Source organism: Furipterus horrens, unplaced genomic scaffold, assembly GCF_987537825.1.
Source record: "Furipterus horrens unplaced genomic scaffold, mFurHor1.1.pri manual_scaffold_11, whole genome shotgun sequence".
Lineage (NCBI taxonomy): Eukaryota > Metazoa > Chordata > Mammalia > Chiroptera > Furipteridae > Furipterus > Furipterus horrens.
Window position 1 is genome coordinate 81,879,301 of NW_028327181.1, and position 19,917 is coordinate 81,899,217.

General features: G+C 54.5%; 1 protein-coding gene and 1 long non-coding RNA gene across 4 annotated transcripts; one reads left to right on the forward strand and one right to left on the reverse strand.

Moving 5' to 3' along the window:
• Positions 1-763: 763 nt before the first annotated feature.
• PLCD3 (phospholipase C delta 3) lies at positions 764-19,775 on the reverse strand. Of its 3 annotated transcripts, none has more exons than XM_090291540.1 (15): positions 19,474-19,775; positions 9,176-9,337; positions 8,853-9,081; positions 8,369-8,498; positions 7,211-7,439; positions 6,671-6,872; positions 6,365-6,509; positions 5,558-5,710; positions 4,306-4,446; positions 4,031-4,181; positions 3,250-3,366; positions 2,196-2,362; positions 1,855-1,990; positions 1,599-1,748; positions 764-1,430 (listed from the first exon to the last, which is right to left on the reverse strand). In XM_090291540.1, exons 1-15 carry the CDS (start codon positions 19,616-19,618, stop codon positions 1,342-1,344), a joined length of 2,346 nt encoding a protein of 781 aa, XP_090147666.1. In that variant the 5' UTR covers positions 19,619-19,775; the 3' UTR covers positions 764-1,341. The 3 variants fall into 3 exon arrangements, with proteins under 3 accessions (XP_090147666.1, XP_090147665.1, XP_090147667.1); XM_090291539.1 differs by having other exon boundaries at positions 4,306-4,449; XM_090291541.1 differs by lacking the exon at positions 19,474-19,775 and adding an exon at positions 16,063-16,140 and having other exon boundaries at positions 4,306-4,449.
• Positions 7,091-11,065, forward strand: LOC149998596 (uncharacterized). Its single transcript, XR_016514066.1, has 3 exons — positions 7,091-7,844; positions 8,445-9,309; positions 9,778-11,065. It is a non-coding gene; the product is annotated as an uncharacterized LOC149998596 (long non-coding RNA).
• Positions 19,776-19,917: the final 142 nt, after the last annotated feature.

Below are 19,917 nucleotides of genomic sequence, written 5' to 3' on the forward strand. Positions count from 1 at the left end.
CAATGTTCCAACCAAGTGAGCCACGTGGCCATGGTGGCCTCTGGGACTTTCATTCATTCCCTGACCCTATGCTCCTTTCAGGCCCCATGGTGGTACCTCTGAGCCCCTTTCCAGGGAACCTGGGCCCTGAGCTGCAGCCCGAGAGGACGTGACCTGCTCTCGGGAACTGCTGTCAAGCCCTGCCCTTGTTCAGTGTTAGTGCTGCTGCCTGGTGGGACCCAACGTTCAGGGCTCCATATTTAACCCCAGAAAAGCACCTTTCTGCCCAGTTTTCTCCAGATTCTGTCATCTGGTGTCTTGGCACGCACTCTTCCTGGAATCTTTGGAGGCAGCCCAGAGCAACCACTGCCTCCGGGCCTTCCTCTAAAAGGCTATTTGGCTGGTGGAAAGTGAGCCCCAGGTTTCTGGGATCTGTCTACCCCACTGAGTCTGGAAAGTTGGGGATCTGTCTGAGGCTCCTCATGGTCCTGTCCCCACCCCTTTAGGGCCCTAAGAGTTCTGTCCTGGCAGAAGCCCATCCAGCTGCCTCCCAGTTTAAGGCCCCTCTGAGAGTTGGGGGCAGCTTGTGATTGGTGTCCTCAGTCTTATGCTGGCAGCAGCTTTAAGCTAAGAGGGGCAGAGGCGGTTTTGAGCTGTGGCATCTCCAGCACCCCCGGTAGTCTCGGACGAATTCAAAGCCTGCTGGAGGAAGAGACCCAAGGGGCTCTCTGCCCCTACCTCTCATGGGCCTGGTAGTAACCTCAGGTGCATGAGGTGGCAGTGGTAAAGGAAACTTCCTTCTTTATTTTTAAAAATAGTTCTGTTCTACTGTCCTCTCCAGGACTCTTGTACGACATGAGCTAAAACCTACTTCTCAGTGTCCCCAGGGCTCCCAACCTCAGCTCTTCCTTCTTGTTTTAACAAGAGAAAGGAGCTCAGGTTCAAAAACTGGAGGGAGGAGCCCAGGAAAACCTGAGGAGGGGGTCCTTAGGAGTGGCCAGTGCCTAAGTGGGGGGCAAAGGGTGTGACTGGACTCCTTTCATGGGGCAGAGGGGATGAGGGCACATATGTCCTGCTCCCCAAGTCTCCTGGTGGCAGCAAGCCTGGCTCTTCCTAAGCCACAATGCAAGGTGGGCCAGGGACTCAAGGAGCTGGGGCCATCTCCGGGTTGCACAGCAAAGATCAGCCACCTGTTCAGGAGGGGCTGAGGCAGCCCTCAGCACCGGGTTGAAACCAGAGCCTGGTGAGCAGGCAGAGTGGGCAAGCTGGATGGGCTGGTACTCCCACCGCCCATGGGAGAAGGCCTCTGCCACGGCATGCTGACTGGTGTCCGCAGAACCCCAAAGTGTGTCGGTTGGGCCTTCAGGAGCGCTGGATTCGGATATGGACAAAGAGTGTGGCTGGTGACAGTGAGGCCCCATCCTTGGATAGCAGGTGGATGTGACGGTACCCTGTTGAGAGGGTAGCCAGGCATCAGGTTTGCTGCCCACCACGCTGCAGGGCTGTTCAGGGCGCCTCCCACAGCCCACTCCTGGGGGCTGGGTCCCAGCTCTGGGCGGGCTCAGGAAAGGCTCTCACAGGACACTCGCAGCCCAGGGGCCCGGACCAGTCCCACCAACCTTGCTTCAGGCTGTTGAGAGGCAGTGTGAACTGGCCCACAAAGTCATTGGGGGACGTGGCGTCATAATCTTCTACCACGAACCGAACCAGCACCAGCTCCGGAACCCGCAACTGGAACTGCAGGGTTTGCCCCCAGCGCGGGTTGAAGCCTAGGGCACAGATGGGCATGGCAGTCAGAGCCTGCTGGCCTGTGCCCTGCACCTCCTGCACCTCTACTCTCTGCCCCACCCCACTTCCACCAGCAGGCCCACTCACCGTTGTTGAGCACATGGTGTGTTTCCTTCCGAGCACAGTCCATGGGCACCCCGTGGATCTCAACACGTACGAGGGGGTCCACAATGGAGTTTGGCTTCTCGGCATTCAACTTGGGCAGCTGCTGTGCAGTCAGCACCTGCAGGGGATGAACGGGCTTCAGCCTGGCCCCCGATGGGGCCCCGCTCCTGCCCTCAGCACTCACCCTCCCCACTCAGGGCTCAGACTGCCCTCTCGCCGAGCAGGCCTCTGCTGTCTTCCTCCACTTAAGGCTGGCGCCCCAAGTACTAGCGCCTCCAGAGTCCGCTCCAAGCCCCGGGTAGGGCTCTGTCCAGGCTGCTAACCTGGATGGTGAGAGTAGTTCTGGGAGGTCCGGGGCGCTCAGGATCAAAGTCTGTGTCAGGCTGCCGCAGGCATTCGGGTTTCAGGACGTAGCCACACTGTCCATTGATGAGGAAATGCCCAGCATTGAGGTCCATCTCATAGCCCGGCGTCTGGAAGTTCAGGGCCACTGTGGACACAGTGGGGTCAGGACAGGGGCTCTTAGAGGCCCTCTCCTCACTACTCAGTTTCAGGAGCCTCACTGCCCCCTCCCCCAGACAGACCTATAGGCAGAGGACTCAGTTCCTCTCTGAAAAGAGCCCAGGGTCCCACTGTCAGGTAGTGCTGCCCTGCCCCCACCGTGGCTTGGGGGTGTATCATGGTAGCCAAGGGATCCAGACTCCACTGTCACCTGGTATCACCTGAGTCTGGAATGTGGGGCATGCTGGAGAAGCCCCCAGAACCGAGGTCTGAGGTTTCTATCTATACCTACCCCAAGGGGACCACACTCCCTACCCTTGGAGGGCTCTGTGGGACTGCCAAGGGTATGTGTGCATGTGTGTATCAAGGGGGTACATGGGGGTGGAGATTTTTAACTTCTACATACCCCGCTCACAATTTTCTAGAAAGACTATTATTTTTAGAGAGGGGAAGGGAGGGAGAGAGGGAGAGAAACATTTATATGCAAGAGAAACATCGACTGGCTGCCAGCTGCCTCTCGCACACCTCCCACTGGGGATGTGGCATGTGCCCTGACTGGGTCTGCAGGCTGGTGTTCAATCCACGGGGCCACATCACTGGCCCTGACCCGGTAGCTCACTTGGTTAGAGCACTGTCCCACTATGCCAAGGGTGCGGGTTGGATTCCCTATCAGGGCACATGCAAGAATCAACCAATGAATGAGTAAGTGGAACAACAAATCAATGTTTCTCTTCCTTTCTCTTTCAAATCAATAACCATTTTTAAAAAAAAAAACTTTTTTCCACCTGGGAAGCTGTGAGGCCCTATCACTGCTGGGTCCTGCTGTGACACCCCAGAGGCCACCTCACCCACTCACTGCTCTGCAGCCCCACTCACCCAATTGACATCCTGCATTCCACATCTCCTGGGGGCTGTAGTTGGCTGAGTTCATCCGAAGCCCCAATGGGTAGACACGGGTCAGTTGGCGGGCATTGTGCCTGACGAAGCTGTTCCCTGGTGGGAAGTTGGGGTGGGTTTGTGACAGGCTCCTGGGGTAGCCCTCACCTGGAGGGCCCGTAACCCCTCCCGCAAGTGCAGAGATGAGCTGGGAACAGAGGCTGAGTTCCCATCCCCAGCTTCTACTCCAGCTCCTCTTCTCTCTGACCCAGTGGGTCGGGGAACCTCCTGAGGAGGTCGCTGAAGTCCAGGGAGGGGCAGGGACGCCCTCCCGCATTCCTGACTCAGCTGATACCCACTGTGTGCTGTGCCTCCAGGCCTTTTTGCAACCTGGTCACCTGGCTGCTCCCTCCTCATCCTTCCTCCAGGTGTCTTCTCAGCATCACCTGATCAAGAATCTTTCCTGATCTCACCCCCTTCTGCTGTGCTCCCTAGTCCCTATCATGGCCCAACTGGTCACACCCACATCATAATTACCCAGCTATGTCCGGCTCCACCACAAGGCTGCACGTCCAGTGAGGGCAGCAGCAGACTCCTCCCTGGGTCCCCTCCATGTGTGCCTGGGCCCGGTGCGCGGCATGTGCTGCGCACTCATTCCTTGAGCCCCCTCTCCGGGGTCCTCCTGAACTCTTCATTGCCCCTCAAACCCTCTCGATTTCCTTTCCAGATCATCTTCAGGATATATCCCCCCACAAGGAGCCTACAGTCCCCCAGCTCCTACCTGCCTCTCGGATGAACTTCTTGGCCTTGCGCTCACTGAGGGAGCTGACGTGGCAGGGCTGGGGCAGGACACGGGCAGGGCACAGGGTCTGAAGGCGGGTGGCGCAGCAGTAGACAACCAAGGCCGACAGTTCCGGGGCGATCTGCTTGGCCTAGGAGATGAGCCTCAGAGTGGTTCCTCCAGCTCCAGCTTCTAGTCCTCCTCCCTTCCCTCCCTGGCCACCTGCCCCGCACTCTGCAGTGGTACGGAGCTGCTGTCCAGCCCATCCTGCTCACCCGCCGCTTCTGCTCTGCAGCCTCCATCCCCTCTTCTTCCTCCTCCTCTTCCTCGTCCTCCTCCCGGTCTGATAGAATTCGACCATCTTCGTTCCAAGCAGCTGGCAGCTTCTTCCCCTTCACCAGGACCCGACCCTTCAGCTGCTGTAGAGGCCAATAGGGAAGGATTAAGCCCTCTTGCTCCTATGTCAGCCCATTTGGTCAGCCATTCAGCCACTGCCATGTGAGAGGCTGGCTGGTGGTGAGAGGCCAGAAAAGAGACACAAAGATGAGTGGTTTCCAATAGAAAAAAACAAACAGGACACAACCTATGCGGCCATCAACAGGGCACCAGCTAACGAGGTCTCTCCAAACATCAGAATACTATATAGCAGCTGTTAAAATGATGGAGGCAACTCGGGCTTGTAAGAGAAGTCGCCCTCTTCAAAAAAAGATCTCAAATGAAAGAAGTACTGTAGAACATGGAATCACATGATCTTCTTTGTGTACCATTTGAAAGAGAAGAGAGCTATGGACCGGGGTATATATGCATGGGATGATTCTGGAAGGATACACAAGAAACTGCTGGAGATGGTTACTTCGTGTGAAATAGGACGAGGGTGAGCTCAAGTGGAAGAAAACCCATTTTCCATTGTATACACTTAGGTACAGCTCGATTTTTTTTTTTTTTTTTTTTTTTTTACCATATGATGTTTCTTATGCTAATAAAAAAAATCAAATTACACAAAGGTGAATCAACATATTTTACAAATTTGGGATTGTGGGCAGATAAAATACTTTGGGGTTTGGGAGAAGAGGAGGCAGCCCACCTCTGGCCAGAATGCTGGGGAAGTTTCTAAGGTCACAGAAGAGGCGGTTTAAGCTGCACTAGGTTTCTAAGCAGGGCGTGCTCAGCAAGCCAGATGGCTGGGAAGGGAGTTCCAGGTGGAGATGGTATCAACCAAGGCCTTCGAGGTGGGAATGGCTGAGCTCACAGGGACTCTGTGGGCAGCAAGGCAAAGCAGGGGGGTCAGGGCCGGGTCACTGAAGGCCTTGAATGCCAGGCTAGAGGGTGGGGCCAGTCTAGTCAAAGATGGAGGGCAGGAAACTGATAAGACCATGGGGTGGCAGATGTCTGATGAAGGGAGGAGCAGGGGAAGGTTAAGGCAGAGAGAGGTGAGGGGCCTGAACGAGGGCGGTGGCATGGGTGGGGGTGGACAGTGAACTGCAGACAGACCCTTCCCCACCTAAGCTGGGGCTCTGGGAGCATCACCTCTGGGGATGGCAGCTCTTCAGGGTTCTCGGAGTCCAGTGCCTGCGTCACCAGCATGTCCCCCAGGATGGTGCGGAGGTGATGAGCCATGACAGCCTGCTGTTCTAGCCCACAGTGGTTCTCAAGGGATAGGATGACGGGATATGGGGACAGCTGTTGGGGGAGAGAACCAGCAGCTCAGAGTCACTCACTCCTTCTCTCCTCCCATCCCAACCAGGACCCCTGCTACATGCAGCCCCCAGCCCCCTTCAGGACAGACAGGCAAAGGCAGGGCTCTGGAGGACCCACCGGGGAGTGCGGGGACTGAGTCAGTGGGATGTGGGACACACACGGGGGCCGCCTGGTGTGTGCATGGAGGGGCAGAGGTCAGATGTCGGGCCTCAGGGAAAGGGTGGACTGTCTGGGAGGCTGAGGGCAGCTGCAGGAATGGTTTTCTTTTATAAATGCTCTTTATATGTTAATGACATTCACCAAGTCATTGCGATGCAAACTTTCCCCCCCCAGTTCATTTGTTGGCAGTAAGATTTCTGTAGCTTGACCATAATTGCAGTTTTATGTAGATGCCATGTTAACTTTCTCTTACGGCTTACTCTTCGGAGTAATGACTGAAATGTCCTTTCCTACCCCAAGGATTTCTTCTGGAAATGTTGTGCTTTTAAACATTTACTAAATATGAGGGTGGCAGAAGGAAGCCTCTCACTCAACTTTATTCTACCCCATTGGCCAGCTGTTCCAGTGGCACCTGGTGAATGAGTGATTCTCGGGGCAGCGGTTTCCTTTGGAAAGACTGAGGGTGGCTGGGCTCACCGTGAAGGCATGGTCACGCACGACCTGGACCACATCTCGGAAGAGGATCTTGGAGGTGAGCGTGTGGCCGTGGTAGATGACGGGCTCCCCTCCTGGCCCCTCCCAGCAGTCCAGTTCCACACAGCGGCATCCCTGGGCAAAGGCCCTGCAGACAGGCAACGTGTTTTGTGGATGTGGATGGCACAGATCAGAAGAACAGGCTGAGCTAGGTGGGCCCCAGGAAGCTGACAGTGGGAGTTGGGCCCCCTTTCCCCACCAAACTGGGCTCCCAGAAGTGTTCACTGCCACCATCCCTCCACTGGGTACCTAATATAGGCCTCGGTGCTGCTGGGTCCCCCAATCTGGGAGTCAGTCAAATAGGTATTGTGGGAGGAGGAGATGAAGTAGTGGGCGAGGGGCTGGTCCATGTCCTGGAACACACACGTGTGCACCAGGTCCAGGGCAGCCCCCTCGGGTGACAACAGGTACATCATGAAGCCATCTAGCGTCATTAGTTCATGCTGCTTGGCTGCAGGGATGGGCAGAAGACAGCATCAGGCCACACAGAGGACCCCTGTACCCAGTCCCAAATGCCCCAAAGTTCACTCCACTTAATAATAATGGGCTCCTGTCTACTGACTGGACTCTACAAAGTTATGCCATTTAATCTTTAGCCAAACCCTGTGAGGAAGGTACATTCATATGTCATTTTACAGACGTGGCTGCTGAGTCTGGAAGAGGTGAGACAACCTTCCCAAGATGGCACCCACAGCCAGTAATAACAGAGCCTGCTTAGCTGGGAACCCAGGCCTATCAGACACCAAGACCTGGGCCTTGTTGACCCCAACCCATCTGTCAGATCCTCACCTGTCTCACTGAGCTCATAGGTCCGGATGAGCTGCTGAGCACGGGCCAGTGTGGCACCGTCCTCGCCCTGGTCCTCCAGGAACTCCAGCAGCTCAGGGGCACTCAGCACGCGGTCCTCGCCCGAGTACCGATGGAAGATCTCCTCCAGCTCGGGGCGTTTCAGCAGTCGCAGCAGAAACTCCTCAATCTCAGTCCCCTCCAGCCGCTCGTTGTTGGAGTGGTCGCACTCCTAGAAAACAGAGGGAGAAACTCAGAGGACGGGACACCCTGGGGAAGCTGGCCTGCACTGACCCACCCCCCATGGCCAGGAAGGTGGATGTCCTCCATTCACAGGTGGAGAAACTGAGAGCTAGAGAGGCGCTGGCCTTGCTCAAGCACACAAAGCTGGTGACCTGCAGGGCTGAGATGCTGCGGGAGGTCTCTTGGGTTCAGTGCCTACCCCTCTGTACGATGACCTAACCCAAGAATCAAGATGTGGGAGGAAAAATGGTGACTCTGGGGCAGGACTGAGCCCCTGTGCCACAGCCCCTCTTCCAGTGTGTATACATTCATACCCCCATGTTCACACCCAGGGTCAGTGAGCAACCCCTGGGCCCTTGAGGATCCACATGGAACTACTGGACCAGGGATACAGGTGCCATGGCTCTCCTCCCTTTCAGTGTCACAGGCTGGTCACACAGTCAACATGCACACAGGGGTCTGCTATGTGCTCTGACTGGGCCATGGACACAGAGCCCAGCCAAGCCTGTGTGCCCCATCTGTGGTCCCACAGGTGTGGAGGTGCCACACGTGCCTGTGAGCCAACTGCTCCCTTTGCTCCCATGTGCAAATCACACGTGGTCACCTGGGCAAAGGGTGCCCTCTGGACTTAGAAAATGAGAACTATAGCTTTGCTGTTCACTTGGGAGAGGTGGGGAGGCCCAAGGCCCCCCCTACCCTTGGGGTCTGCCTGAGAGGGAGGAGGGAAGCTCTGGGCCAGCACTGTCCTCCTAGCCCCATAGCCTCAGGACCTGATAAAAGGGTAAGTAGGCCCAGATGTGGCCTTTCTGCTGGGAGAGACCCTATCTCCACAAAAGCTGATTGAAGGGGAAAGCTGATGACTCAGAGAGGGGAGGGAAGACAGCAGAGGTCAGAGGCAGAGTGGTGGCAGGGGCCCACCTTGAAGAGGCGGTAGGCATACATGTCATTCATGTCCACATTGACCATTCTGAGCAGGCTCTTGATCTCCTTGAAGCTCATCTTACTGTCCTGGTTGGAGTCTGCCCGGTGAAGGTAGGAGTGGATCCAGGTGTGGGTGCTCAGGAAATACCAGCAACAGGCTGGGCACTGCCCTCAGCTGACAGGTAACTGACAGGTATGTCACCGCCACCTGGCTTTGGGGGCTCCCCATGTAGGGGCCTGTGGACTCCCTGAGCATGGCAGCAAGCTCTCCCCCCATGGGACTGGGGCTTCTCAGCATCAGAAGGCCATGTCACCACCCTCAGTTTTGAAGACAGGGGCTAGGGACTTCGGCTCAGGCTGTGGACCTCTGAAGAACAGGGCATACCTCCCCTCGACCTGGGGTCTTCCAGGGACAGGGCCGGCCTCCCTAAACCCCCCACCCCCCAGCACACGTGCCCGGCCACCCTCCAGAGCAGGATATTGATCGAGGCGCTCGCGCTGGCTCATGGCGTCTAGGCGCGCGCGCAGCTTGGCGAAGCCGCGCACCCAGCGCTGCGCCTCCTCGGCCGTGGGCGCCACCAGGTCCAGGTTCTTGCGGCGGCCCTTGAAGGCAATGGTGAGGCAGCGCTCCGGTGCGAATGCTCCCCCAAAGCGCCGCAGGCCCTCAGACTGGTGCCCTTCGCGGACGGCCTCTATGTGCTGCACGAAGACTTTGGGAAGGGATGGACAAGCGCGGCCAGGTCAGACGGCGGCCCTGTCGCACACTGTCCCTAGCCCACCCGGCGCCGGCCCGCGCCAACTCACAGATGTGCTGCGACGGCGCGCGCGGGATCCGCCGCTGGAACCACACCCTCAGGCCGTCCTCCTGCAGCCGGTACAGTCGTTCCTTCTGCCACCTCCGCGAGCGGATCTTGCAGAGACGAGAGCCTCGCAGCATGGTGCGCACGTCCTCATCCTCCGTTAGGCCTGCGGGGTGGGAGGCCGGGGTGCTTTAGAGCCTGACCCTTCCAGGACCTCCTTCCATCCTCCTCCCAGTGGAAGCTATGGCCTCCCTCCCTGAGCCTCTTCGAACCCACACAGGACTCTCTTCTTAGTGGAACATGCCCTCAATACTGGGTTTGACCTGAGGCTTGGAGTGCCCCACCCAAGTTCCCCTGGGAGGTGTGCCAGTAACAGGCCCTTCCTCCCTGCAGTGGTCTCCGGAGGCCCTAGAGCAGAACCACCCCTCTGGCAAGAGTGTGAGTCTCAGGTCTCACTGTCATCCTTTTTGCCACCCTCCTCCATCATGCTCTCCAGCCTTCAAGCCCAGAATCCGTCACCCACAGCCTTTTCACAGGATATGAAACCCTGACCATCAAGAAAGTAGTCTCATTATCTAACCTAAATCTCTCTTGCTGCAACCCAAGCTCCTCACCCCTGCTTTCCCAAAGAGAAGGGAGGACTGCAGAGGTCACTCTGGCTCCAGGATCACAGATCAAAGCCTCCAGGACCTGCCTTGGCTAACCAGAAGCTGATCTCCAGATATCCTCTTTGTGCCCTGGTGGTGCCCAACTGAAAACATGGACTCCTCTGACATTTGGCATTTGCTCAGCCACTGTCATAATCCCATGTCACTCCTCAGCCCACATATGCTCTCTGGTCACAGTGTCCACCTTCCCTAACAAGACAAAATGCTTACAAAGCACCTACTGCACACACCCCAGACCCTGCTCATCATGTATTAACACACGAGGAAATAAGCAGAGAAGCTTCAGTCACTTGCTGGAATTCCAAGGCTAGGAAGTGGTGGAAACAGGCTAAAAGCCCTGGCGGTCAGGATCCAGGACATTTGCCCTTGGCCACGATATTGAACCCCTGTGTTCCTATTGCCCTTCTTCTCCCCTACCACCACCACCACCCTCGGCAGGAAAGGTAGCGAAGAGCAGAATTTAGTCAGTTGTTCATTTTATATTCAATTTATTTTAACAATAAAAAAAAAGAGTTAAACCATTTCTCCTACACCCTCAACCACCAGTCCCCACCTCTGGCAACTACCAAGCTGCTCTTCGTATCTATGAGCTTGGTTATTTATTTATTTATTTGTAGATCCCACATGTAAGAGAGATTCTATGGTATTTGTCTTTCTCTGTCGGGCTTATTTCACTTAGCACAACGCCCTCAAGGTCCAGCCATGTTGTTGTGAATAGCAAGATTTTATTTATTTTTATGGCTGTATTATATATACCACAATTTCTTTACCCATTCATCTACTGATGGACAGTTTGTTTCCATATTTTGGTTATTATAAATAATGTTGCAATGCACATGGGGGTGCAGCTATCTTTTTGAGTTAGTGTTTTCATTTCTTTTGGAAAAGTACCCAGAAATGTAAATGCTGGATCATATGGGAGTTCTGTTTTTAGTTTTGTGAGGAAACTCTGTACTGTTTTCCACAGTGGCTGCGCCAGTCTGCATTCCCACCAACAGTGCACAAAGGTTTCCCTTCCTCGACATCCTCTCCAGCACTTGTTGTTTCTAGTCTTTTTGATGATAGTCATTCTAACAGGTGTGAGGTGATATCTCATTCTGGTTTTGATTTGCATTTGCCCAGTGATTAATGATGTTGATCATTTTTTCATGTACCTGTTGGCCATCTGTATGTCTGTATGTCTTCTTTGGAAAAATGTCCATTCAGACCTTTCGACCATTTTTTAATTGGATTTCTTTTTTTTTTTTTTTTGCTACTGAGTTATTTTTTAAAATATATGTTGGATAGTAGCCCCTTATTAGATACATGATTTGCAAATATTTCGGAAGGAGCAGAATTTAAATTCAGCATTTCAGGGAGTCAAGTCCTAACTCTGTCACTTCCCACTAACACAGCCTTGGTGGCACTAACCTGTGACTGCTCTAAGCCTCATGTTCTCCATTCATTCACTGGAGACCACAGTAGTACCTGCTACAAAATCCAAAATTCAGTCAAGATGCTGCCCATCCTGGTGGTGCCCCATCCTGCTTGGAGTTGCCTCAGCAGGGGTCAAAACCAAAGGGGACAATAGAAGGTGTGGGATGCCCTGGCTGGTGTGGCTCAGTGACTGAGTGCCAGCCTGCAAACCAAAAGATTGCCAATTTGATTCCCAGTCAAGGGCACATGCCTGGTTCCCAGTTGGGGGAGAGGAGGATTGATGTATCTCTCACACATTAATGTTTCTCTCCCTTTCTTTCTCCCTCCCTTCCCCTCTCTCTAATAAATAAATAAATAAATAAAATAAAAATAACCTGACTAGTGTGGCTCAATTGATTGGGCATTGTTCCACAACATGAAAGTTTCACAAAGTGAAAGTTCGCCAGCTCAAATCCCAGTGAGGGCACATTGATGTCTCTCTCTCTCTCTTTCTCCCTCCCTTCCCCTCTCTAAAAATAAATCAAATCTTTAAAAATGCGCTGGCTGGTAGGGCTCTCAAATTTTTAAAAAACAACTAACTAAATAAATAAAAAGAAGGGGTGGGAGCCAGGCAAACTGTAGGGTCCATCCACGTCCCCTGGAAGGAGAGGGGAGCCAGGGTGGATGAGGTCCCAGAATTTTCAGAGAACCCAAATCTAGATTTATGTGAGGCCTCCAGATTTTTCCATGTTGGCAAATAAATCAAATTGAAACAAATAAACAAAAAAAAAACCCAAAAAACCACCACTGTGTGAGCCAAAGGAAACAGGACTGTGGGCTTCTTTTTCTCCCTTTATTTTTTAAAAAGATATTATTTACTTATATTTAGAGAAAGGGGAAGGGAGGGAGGAAGTGAGGGAGAGAAACATCAATATGTGGTTGCCTCTCACAACCCAGACACGTGCCCTGACTGTGAATCAAACCAGTGACCCTTTGGTTTGCAGGTCAGTGCTCAATCCACTGAGCCACACCAGCCAGGGCCCCTCCCTTTATTTTAACAAGCTTCCAAATCTGGGTTTGGCTTTAGGCTTTGTGGCCCCAAGGCCCCTGCTTGCCCAACTACAAACTGTGACGTAAGGAATCAAGTCTAATCCCTGGGCCTTCCTCTTTCACTCGCTCTTGGAGCCTTTGTAGTAACCTTCTCCTTTCTAGTCCTCAATGTCCAGCTCAGGCATTACCTCCTCTAGGAAGGCTTAACAGCACTTTTTACTTTAATTAAAACAAACATCCCGCCTAAATTGTAATTTCAGTGGACTTTAATAAACACAGGGGCAGCGATGAGACCTAGTCCTCACCTCAGTGCATGTCCTAGAGCCACACTTGCAGTCAGTGTTTTCTGAAAGGGGAGGCAGAAAGACAGGACTAAGTGCACTCTACCCCCAGCCCCGCCCCTTCTGTCCTGAGTTCAGAGCAGAAGCCTTGTGGGTGTGGGCTTCTCAATCCTGGCTGTGCATCACTACCAGCTGTGGAAGGTTGCAAACCCCACGGGCCAGAGATTCTCATCATGCAGGAGTAGGCTGGGGCCTGAGCATCTGCGACTTTGAAGGCAGCTGTGATTGAGAATCAGGGTATCAGGGGCAGGAGAAATCTGCCATCCTTAGGAGGTTAAGGTCCCCCTTGAGGCCAGCCTGTGGCCCCAGTGGCTCCAAGGGGTTTCTCAGGGTTTAGACTGTGGCCCTCTGGAAGGGTCAGTGCCTACTTGGTGCCCCCTAGCCTGAAAGGGAAGGTGGACTGTAGCAGGCACTGGGCCAAGAGGCTCACCGGGACCTCAGAGCCCTATTCCCACATCTGAGCAACCTCTGAATTCTCTCATCCTGAGACACAATGAGGTGGGGGCAGGACAGTCAGAGAAACCTGCAAGGCCACCAAGCTGAGCCCCCGCCCCCCACCTCCTCAGCTGTGGGGAAAGGACCCTTCATTTCCATGACTACCAGACTCTGTGGCTGCAGCCACTTCCCCTGACCTGGCCAGCCCTCTGATGCCAAGCGGGGCGGGGTTGGAAGGAGGGGAAGAGAATGACTAAGGTCAGAAATGGAGGTGAGTCACCGAGGGCCTGCTTTGTCCTGAGTCTTCTGCAAATAGGACATGGAGACAGGCAGCCTGAACTCTTGACCAGCCTCCCACATTAAGGGTGTCCCTGCATCTGGCCCTCACCCCCGGCTCCCCATGAACCTGTTGGGGGAAAGGGTGATATTCTAGTCTGTCCACCCAACTGGCACTGGCCCCTGGGTCACACTGCCCCTTGGTTCACACTATCCCCCCAGCCACACCCCAAGTGGAAAAAACAGAATGAGGGTGCAGGGCCAGGCTGGGCCAGGTGCTGAGTCTATTTCCCCATTGCTTGAGCTTCTGAACCCTGGGATAGTGAGGGGTCTGGGGTATCAGACAAAAGGGAAAGGACCAACAGAGATAAGGGGCTGAGGTCAGGAGGAGGGCCCAGCCCCTGGTCAGAGAGGCTGGGAAAGGCCTGGCTCTCTGCCCATCTACCCAGTAAACATTACAGGTCCTGCCAAGGCCAAACCCATGAATGTTTCCTCCACCTTGCCCCTACCTACTTGGGGCAGGTGCACAAGCAGCCTACCTCCTGTGATTTCTGTGGGTTCTCTGCCCATACATCTCTGCCTTGAAGCTGGGCTGGGCTGGGCAGCACCATGGCTACCTCAACCATGAGCAGGTGGGGGAATAATCATGACATAATGGCAGTAAAAATGAGGACAACCCTGGCTGGTGTGACTCGGTGTATTGAGTGCTGGCTTTAGAACCAAAGGGTCGCTAGTTTGATTCCCAGTCAGGGCACAGGCCTGGGTTGCAGGCCAGGTCCCCAGTTGGGGGCGTGCAAGAGGCAAACACGCAATCATGTTTCTCTCCCTTTCTTTCTCCCTCTCTCCCTTACCCTCCCTCTGAAAATAAATAAAATCTTTAAAAAAAAACAAAAACCCACAATCAGAGACGGAAAGTAGATTAGAGGACCAGGGGCTGAAGGACAGAAGGAATAGGGAATTACTACTTAATGATTACAGAGTTTCTGTTTAGGATGATAGAATTTTTTAGAATATTATGAATGTAAATACTGTGACCAAAAAGCTACTTCAAAATAGTTAAAATGGCCAATTTTATTTTATACACACACACAGAATTTAAAAAAAATAAGAATGTAGTATGTCAGAAACCATTGCATACTTTAAATGGGTGAACTGTATGGTATGTGAATTCTCAATAAAGATGTTAAAGTGGCATAGTGCCTAACTCGTGCAGGGTCACGGGTGGGTAAGAGGTGGAGCTGGAATACGTGAGAGTTGGGGAGACCTAATCCCAGAGCTGTGTGTGGCTCCAATGAGCTAAAGTACATAAAGCGCTCCATTTAGGGCCTGGCCCACAGGAGGCACTTGATTAATAATAATAGAGAAGGAAACTGAGGCAGTGCCCCGGGAGAGACAAGGGATCCAGGTGTTCCGCGACTCTGTCCTCCTCAGTCCCATGGCCTCCAGCTGGCCCCCTTTCCTTCCCAGTTCTGTGTTGTCAGCTAGGGGCTCAGACACCTTCCCTGAGCCTATGGCTTATCTCAGCCTCCAGAGAGGGGCCAGGAGGTGGTGAGGGGTGGGCAGGCCCACGGTTTCCCAACTACCACCTTCCAACTGGGTGGTGTGGGCTGTGTGGGGTCTGAGCAGTTCTGTCTCCGTTGCCAAAAGCCAGAGGCAGGCAACTGCCTCAACAGCAGAGCTGGAAGTGTTTGTGAGGAAGGACACGTTCATCACTGACCCCCAAATCACACCCTTTTCGTGGATGGGCCACAAGCTCAGAGAAGGCAAGCCGTGGATGCTGAAAACAGTGTGGGCCACCCAAGGAAGGGATGGACACAGGGGCTGTGTAGGGGACAGGCGGGACCAGAGCAGGCTGGTGGTGGGGGTGGGAGGAGCGGCTGTGAATTAATGGGGCGTGTAGACAGAGGGGTAAGATGCAGAGAGCATGGTGTAAAAGGAGTGGTAGGTATCCAGTGAGAGTGTGTGTAGGGTAGTGTGTACATATAGGGTGTGTGCACTGGTGTGTGTGTGTGTACAGGGTTGGTGGGAGGGAGAAAGGTGGGTCGGCTTGGGGAGGGAAATAGACAATGTGCGTGTGTGCCAGTGCACACTCAGGAAGGGCACATGGGGCTCCAGCAGGAATGTGAGACACGCAGGGAACAGCGACAGCCGACGGCTTCATGCCAATGGGGGAGGGGAGGAAGAGCAGCTTTTCCTGGTGGCTGGGGTCATGAGGCTCTGGGAGGGCACACACAAGGGCGAGGGGTCCCAGACACTTTCCCACCCAAATCTATTAGCAGGCAGCACCTCAGGGACCAAGCACACCCCCTTTGCCCCCACTTGCTGCCACACCCAGGGCTAGAGCCCAGCAGAGTTCAGAGCCAGCGTCCACAACATTCCTTGGAGAACCAAGAAAGTCAGGCAAGGCAGGCGGTGCTTCCCTGCCCCGGGGCCAGACACAGTGAGAGGAAGGCAGCAGCACCCTTCCTGGCAGGGCCAGAACAGGCATGAAGCCTGTTTGGGGGCAGAGGCTGTGGGAGGGGGCTCCCCAGAGCTGAAGAAGCAGAAGAGGCCAGGGGGTAGGGGGAGTCACAAGGCATGACAGAGTCAGCCCCACAGTCCTGCCTGGAATGCTCCTGCTTAGCCAATGGGGATGCCCTGCCCTCTCCACCACCAGGCCAGGCACCTGCCAGCACTGGGGGCTGCTCTGAAGACCCCTACCTGCCAATCAGGACAGCCCCACTCACCCCGCAGGAGATATCCTGGGCAGGCCACCGGGAGAGTCATCTTGCCCTGTGGCACTTCACCAAGTGCATGCAGGCCAGAGAGGGCAGTGAGCAGGATCCGGCCTAGTCAGTGCCCTGCTCGCTGGGTGGATTAGGGGCAGGGTGGAGCATTAGGAGCACAGTCAAAAAGGAGTTCTGGGAGACAGGGTTATCAGATAAAATTCAGGATACCTGGTTAAATTCAAATTTCAAATAAGCAACTAATCATCTTTTAGTATAAGTTGTCCCAAATTACTCGTTGTTTATCTGAAATTCACATTTAACCTGGCATCCTGTATTTCATTTGGCAAGTCTATAAGGGCACCCCTGGAGGTTGGCAGGGCCACCAAGGGGGAGCGGTCCTCCCCAGGAAAAGTCACGCATTCATTCATTGTGTTCAGAGTTTGGACTCTGGGCCAGACTGCCTGGGTTCACATCCTCTCTCAGCTACTTCCCAGCTTTGAATCTCTCTGAACCTCAGTTTCCTCATTTGTAAGATGAGGCTCATAGTACCACCTGCACCATATGATTGTGACCATTAAATGAGCTAATATGTGAAATGCCTCGGCATAGTGTTATAAAGGTGTTGGTTAGTGCCCATTCATTCTGGCAATAGTCATCACTGAAATCTAGGCTTTGGCAGCAGGCAGAGATATGCTGTGTGGCCTTGGGCCAATGTCTTCACCCCCTTTGCCGTGAGTTTCTCATCTGTAATGTGAGGACAGCGGCTGCACCTTTGCCTCAGGACTGCTGGGGATGAAGTACAATCAGGGCTGATGCAACCTAGGCACTGAGCTGGGTGGGGCCTATCACAGGTGCTCACTGGGCTCCTCTTCTCTCTTCCCACTTGTTCACTATTCCCTTGCTTCCTGGGGGCAGGACAAGCCAGCAGCTATCCTGAGGCAGGGCCAGGAGAAGGACCCCAGGCTCCAGAAGTGACTCCCACTCATCGTGGGTGGCCGTTGTCCTTGTTCCCCCCAGTATGGTCCTAAAGGCCCTTTCCTCTTTGAAGCCCTTCTGAACCTTTGACCTCAGAGCTACTCCCTGCCCTAGTATCTCTCTTGACCTGATCTGAAATAAAATATGTTCTGTTAGCTAAAGGGGCGTGGCCAGGGCCCTGAGGGTCATCGAAGGACTATCCTGGCGGCAAGTCTAGGCCTGGGTGTTGACAGACTGTGGGACTGGGCCCCACGACACCTGTGTTTCCTTTCCACCCTGTCCTTAGACCCAGTGAAGCCTGGGGAAGGGACATTCCCCACACACTGGACATTCCTCTCTCAGCAGTCACTCATCAGGACAAGGCAGTGGTGAGGGGGGAAGGTGGCCAGATGACATTCTGACATCCACATGGTTCCTGACAGTGTCACTGTGACAGAGTGCCCAGAGCTCCGGTGAAGCCTTACTCAACTGTCATTATTTGTTTACAGGTGTCTCCTGCCACTAAACTGTGCGCTCCCTGAGGGCAGGTGCCGTGTTATTCATCTCCATAGTCCCAGCCCCTGGCGCAGCACCCTGGCACACCGATGGGGCTGAGCAAACGCGTGTGGAATGAAGAGGCAGACAGGTGTGCAGGGCATCACCTCTGCCCTCCATGACACCCAGAGCCCCTGCGAGTGGCTGGATCCTTTGGCTCTCTTCAGTGGCACTTCAACTCCCCCTGGCTTTCCTCCTCTCCCCAAACCACCACTGCTCCTCAGCCCAGAGAACTACACTGCCACCCAACAGAGACACCTTTCCAATCTCACCAACTGTAAAGTCCAGTCCAGTCTAAATCCTAAGTGGCTCTGGAACTCACCTCGGCTACACCAGCCCAAGTCTGTCTGCCCAGCTGACCCCTCAGGCTCCCTCCTATGGGTCTCCCTGTTTCACCCCTGCCTTTAGCCACCCCAGCCCTACTCAGCACAACTCTTGCCCTCCACAAATGGTCCCTAACTCTATAAGGACAGGCCTTGACAATCTGGCCCTACCTGCCTCTCCCCTTTTGTCCCACTCCAGTCTCTGGCCCTTGGGTGCTTGGTTCCCCAGCATCTCACTTGTCCCCTCCCTCCCTAGTCTCTGTTCTTTGCTTCATTGTCTGACCTCCTTCCTGATGCTCAGTTCTCTAAGGGCCAGGACTGTGCTATTCGTTGCTGAATCCCCAAGGTAGAGAATATTATAAGCACTCAATGAATGTTTGTTGAATGTATGCATGATTGATAGAGAGCAGAGATCACGTCTTATGTCTTCATAAGGAGAATGCCAGGCACGTTGCTCAGAACACAGTGCTCAATAAATTCAGATTGAATGAGTGAGAGGAAGCAGAAGTAAGAAAAAGTGGGTAGAGGGCAGTAGCAAAAAGAAGGCCAGACTAGCAACTGAGACCCCTAAATTCTGCCCCAAGATTCACACAGGTCTTCTGGGCAGCCCCATCCTTCTGTTCCCTCAGCTCCACACTCCATCTCTCCATCGTTAACTATTCTGCGAACAGCAGTTCCAACACCAGTTTCACAGTACTTTACATTTTACAAAATACACATATGCCCCTGTCTTTCAAGCCACTTGACCACCTCATCAGGCCCACTTTGCCCAGACTCTGAGGGTCCCAGTGGCACTGTGGAAGAACACAGCCTATATGCCAGCCTTTGCCTTTTACCAGCTGAGTAGCCATAGACAAATTCCTTAACTTATCAGAGTCAGATTCCTCATCTGCGAAATGGGGGTTGCACCATCCACCTGTCAGGAAGGTGAAGACTGAATGACACCACATGTCACTACCCAGTGCTGCCTGTCTCTGGTAGATGCTTAATAAGCCACGGTTACATTGCTTTCCCCCAGGGGTTGCCCCCAAATCTGAATTGGGAAATCTGGTTTTCTGATATTAAGGACAGTGTCCTCAACAGTTAGACCAGTCCTACCAGTGCTGTGTTGCTGTAGCCCCTTGTGACGGCTGCTAGGTTGGAGGGCTGGCTTGAGAGGTCAGTCTGTTCCACAGCTCTTATGCCCTCCTATGGGCGGCCAAGGACCCGGGATGCCCTGGGACCCTCGCAGACCCCAGAAGACACGAGGTGTTGGAAAGGTGGACGCCCTAAGCCTGTCTCCCACTCCACTCTCTGGGCCCTCGGGGACACCCAATCCGCACCCGTCGCCCAGACTCACTCCAGCACGCCCCACGACCGCCTCCTGGTGGGAAACAAAGGCCATCCTGGGCGCCAAGCCTGGGCCCAGGCACTTCGGGTGACCACCGGTGCGACCCCCAGAGGGAATGGTGCTGGCATTCCATACCTCGCCATACTACCCACGACCCCCTGCAAGCTAGAAAGCCCACTAACGACTCGCCGGAACACCCCGGCCCTCCCAGACTGCACCGTGGGAGACAGTCCGTGCCCACTCGAACCGCCCCCGCCGGTCACTGACCCATCTTCTTCAGCGCTCGCAGCCCGGGTCTCTTGGAGCCGCTGTCCTGGGGTGCGGGCGGGGGCGGGAGCGCGACAGACGCTGCGACCTGGGCCGGCACCGGGGGCTCCTGGCGCCGGCCGCTCCTCCAGCGACCGCACAGCATGTCTCTGCGGAGCCAGAGCCGGGCCGGGCAGGCCGGGCGTCTGAGCACGGGGACGGGGCAGCGGGGGCGCCGCTCCAGCCCGGCCCCGGCTCTGGGCGCCGTAGCACGGGAAGAAACTTAGCGGCGCTGGGAGGGAGTCGAGAAGACTAGGTGTCGGGAGGAGGGAGAGTGGAAGGGAGGAGATTCTGGGAAGGAGGGATAAGGAGGGAGGGGGCGGGGCCAAGGACGGCGCGGGGGAGGTGCGAGGAGAGGGGGCGGTGATTCCAGGCCGAGAGTAGGGCCCTCCGGGGAGTACAGGG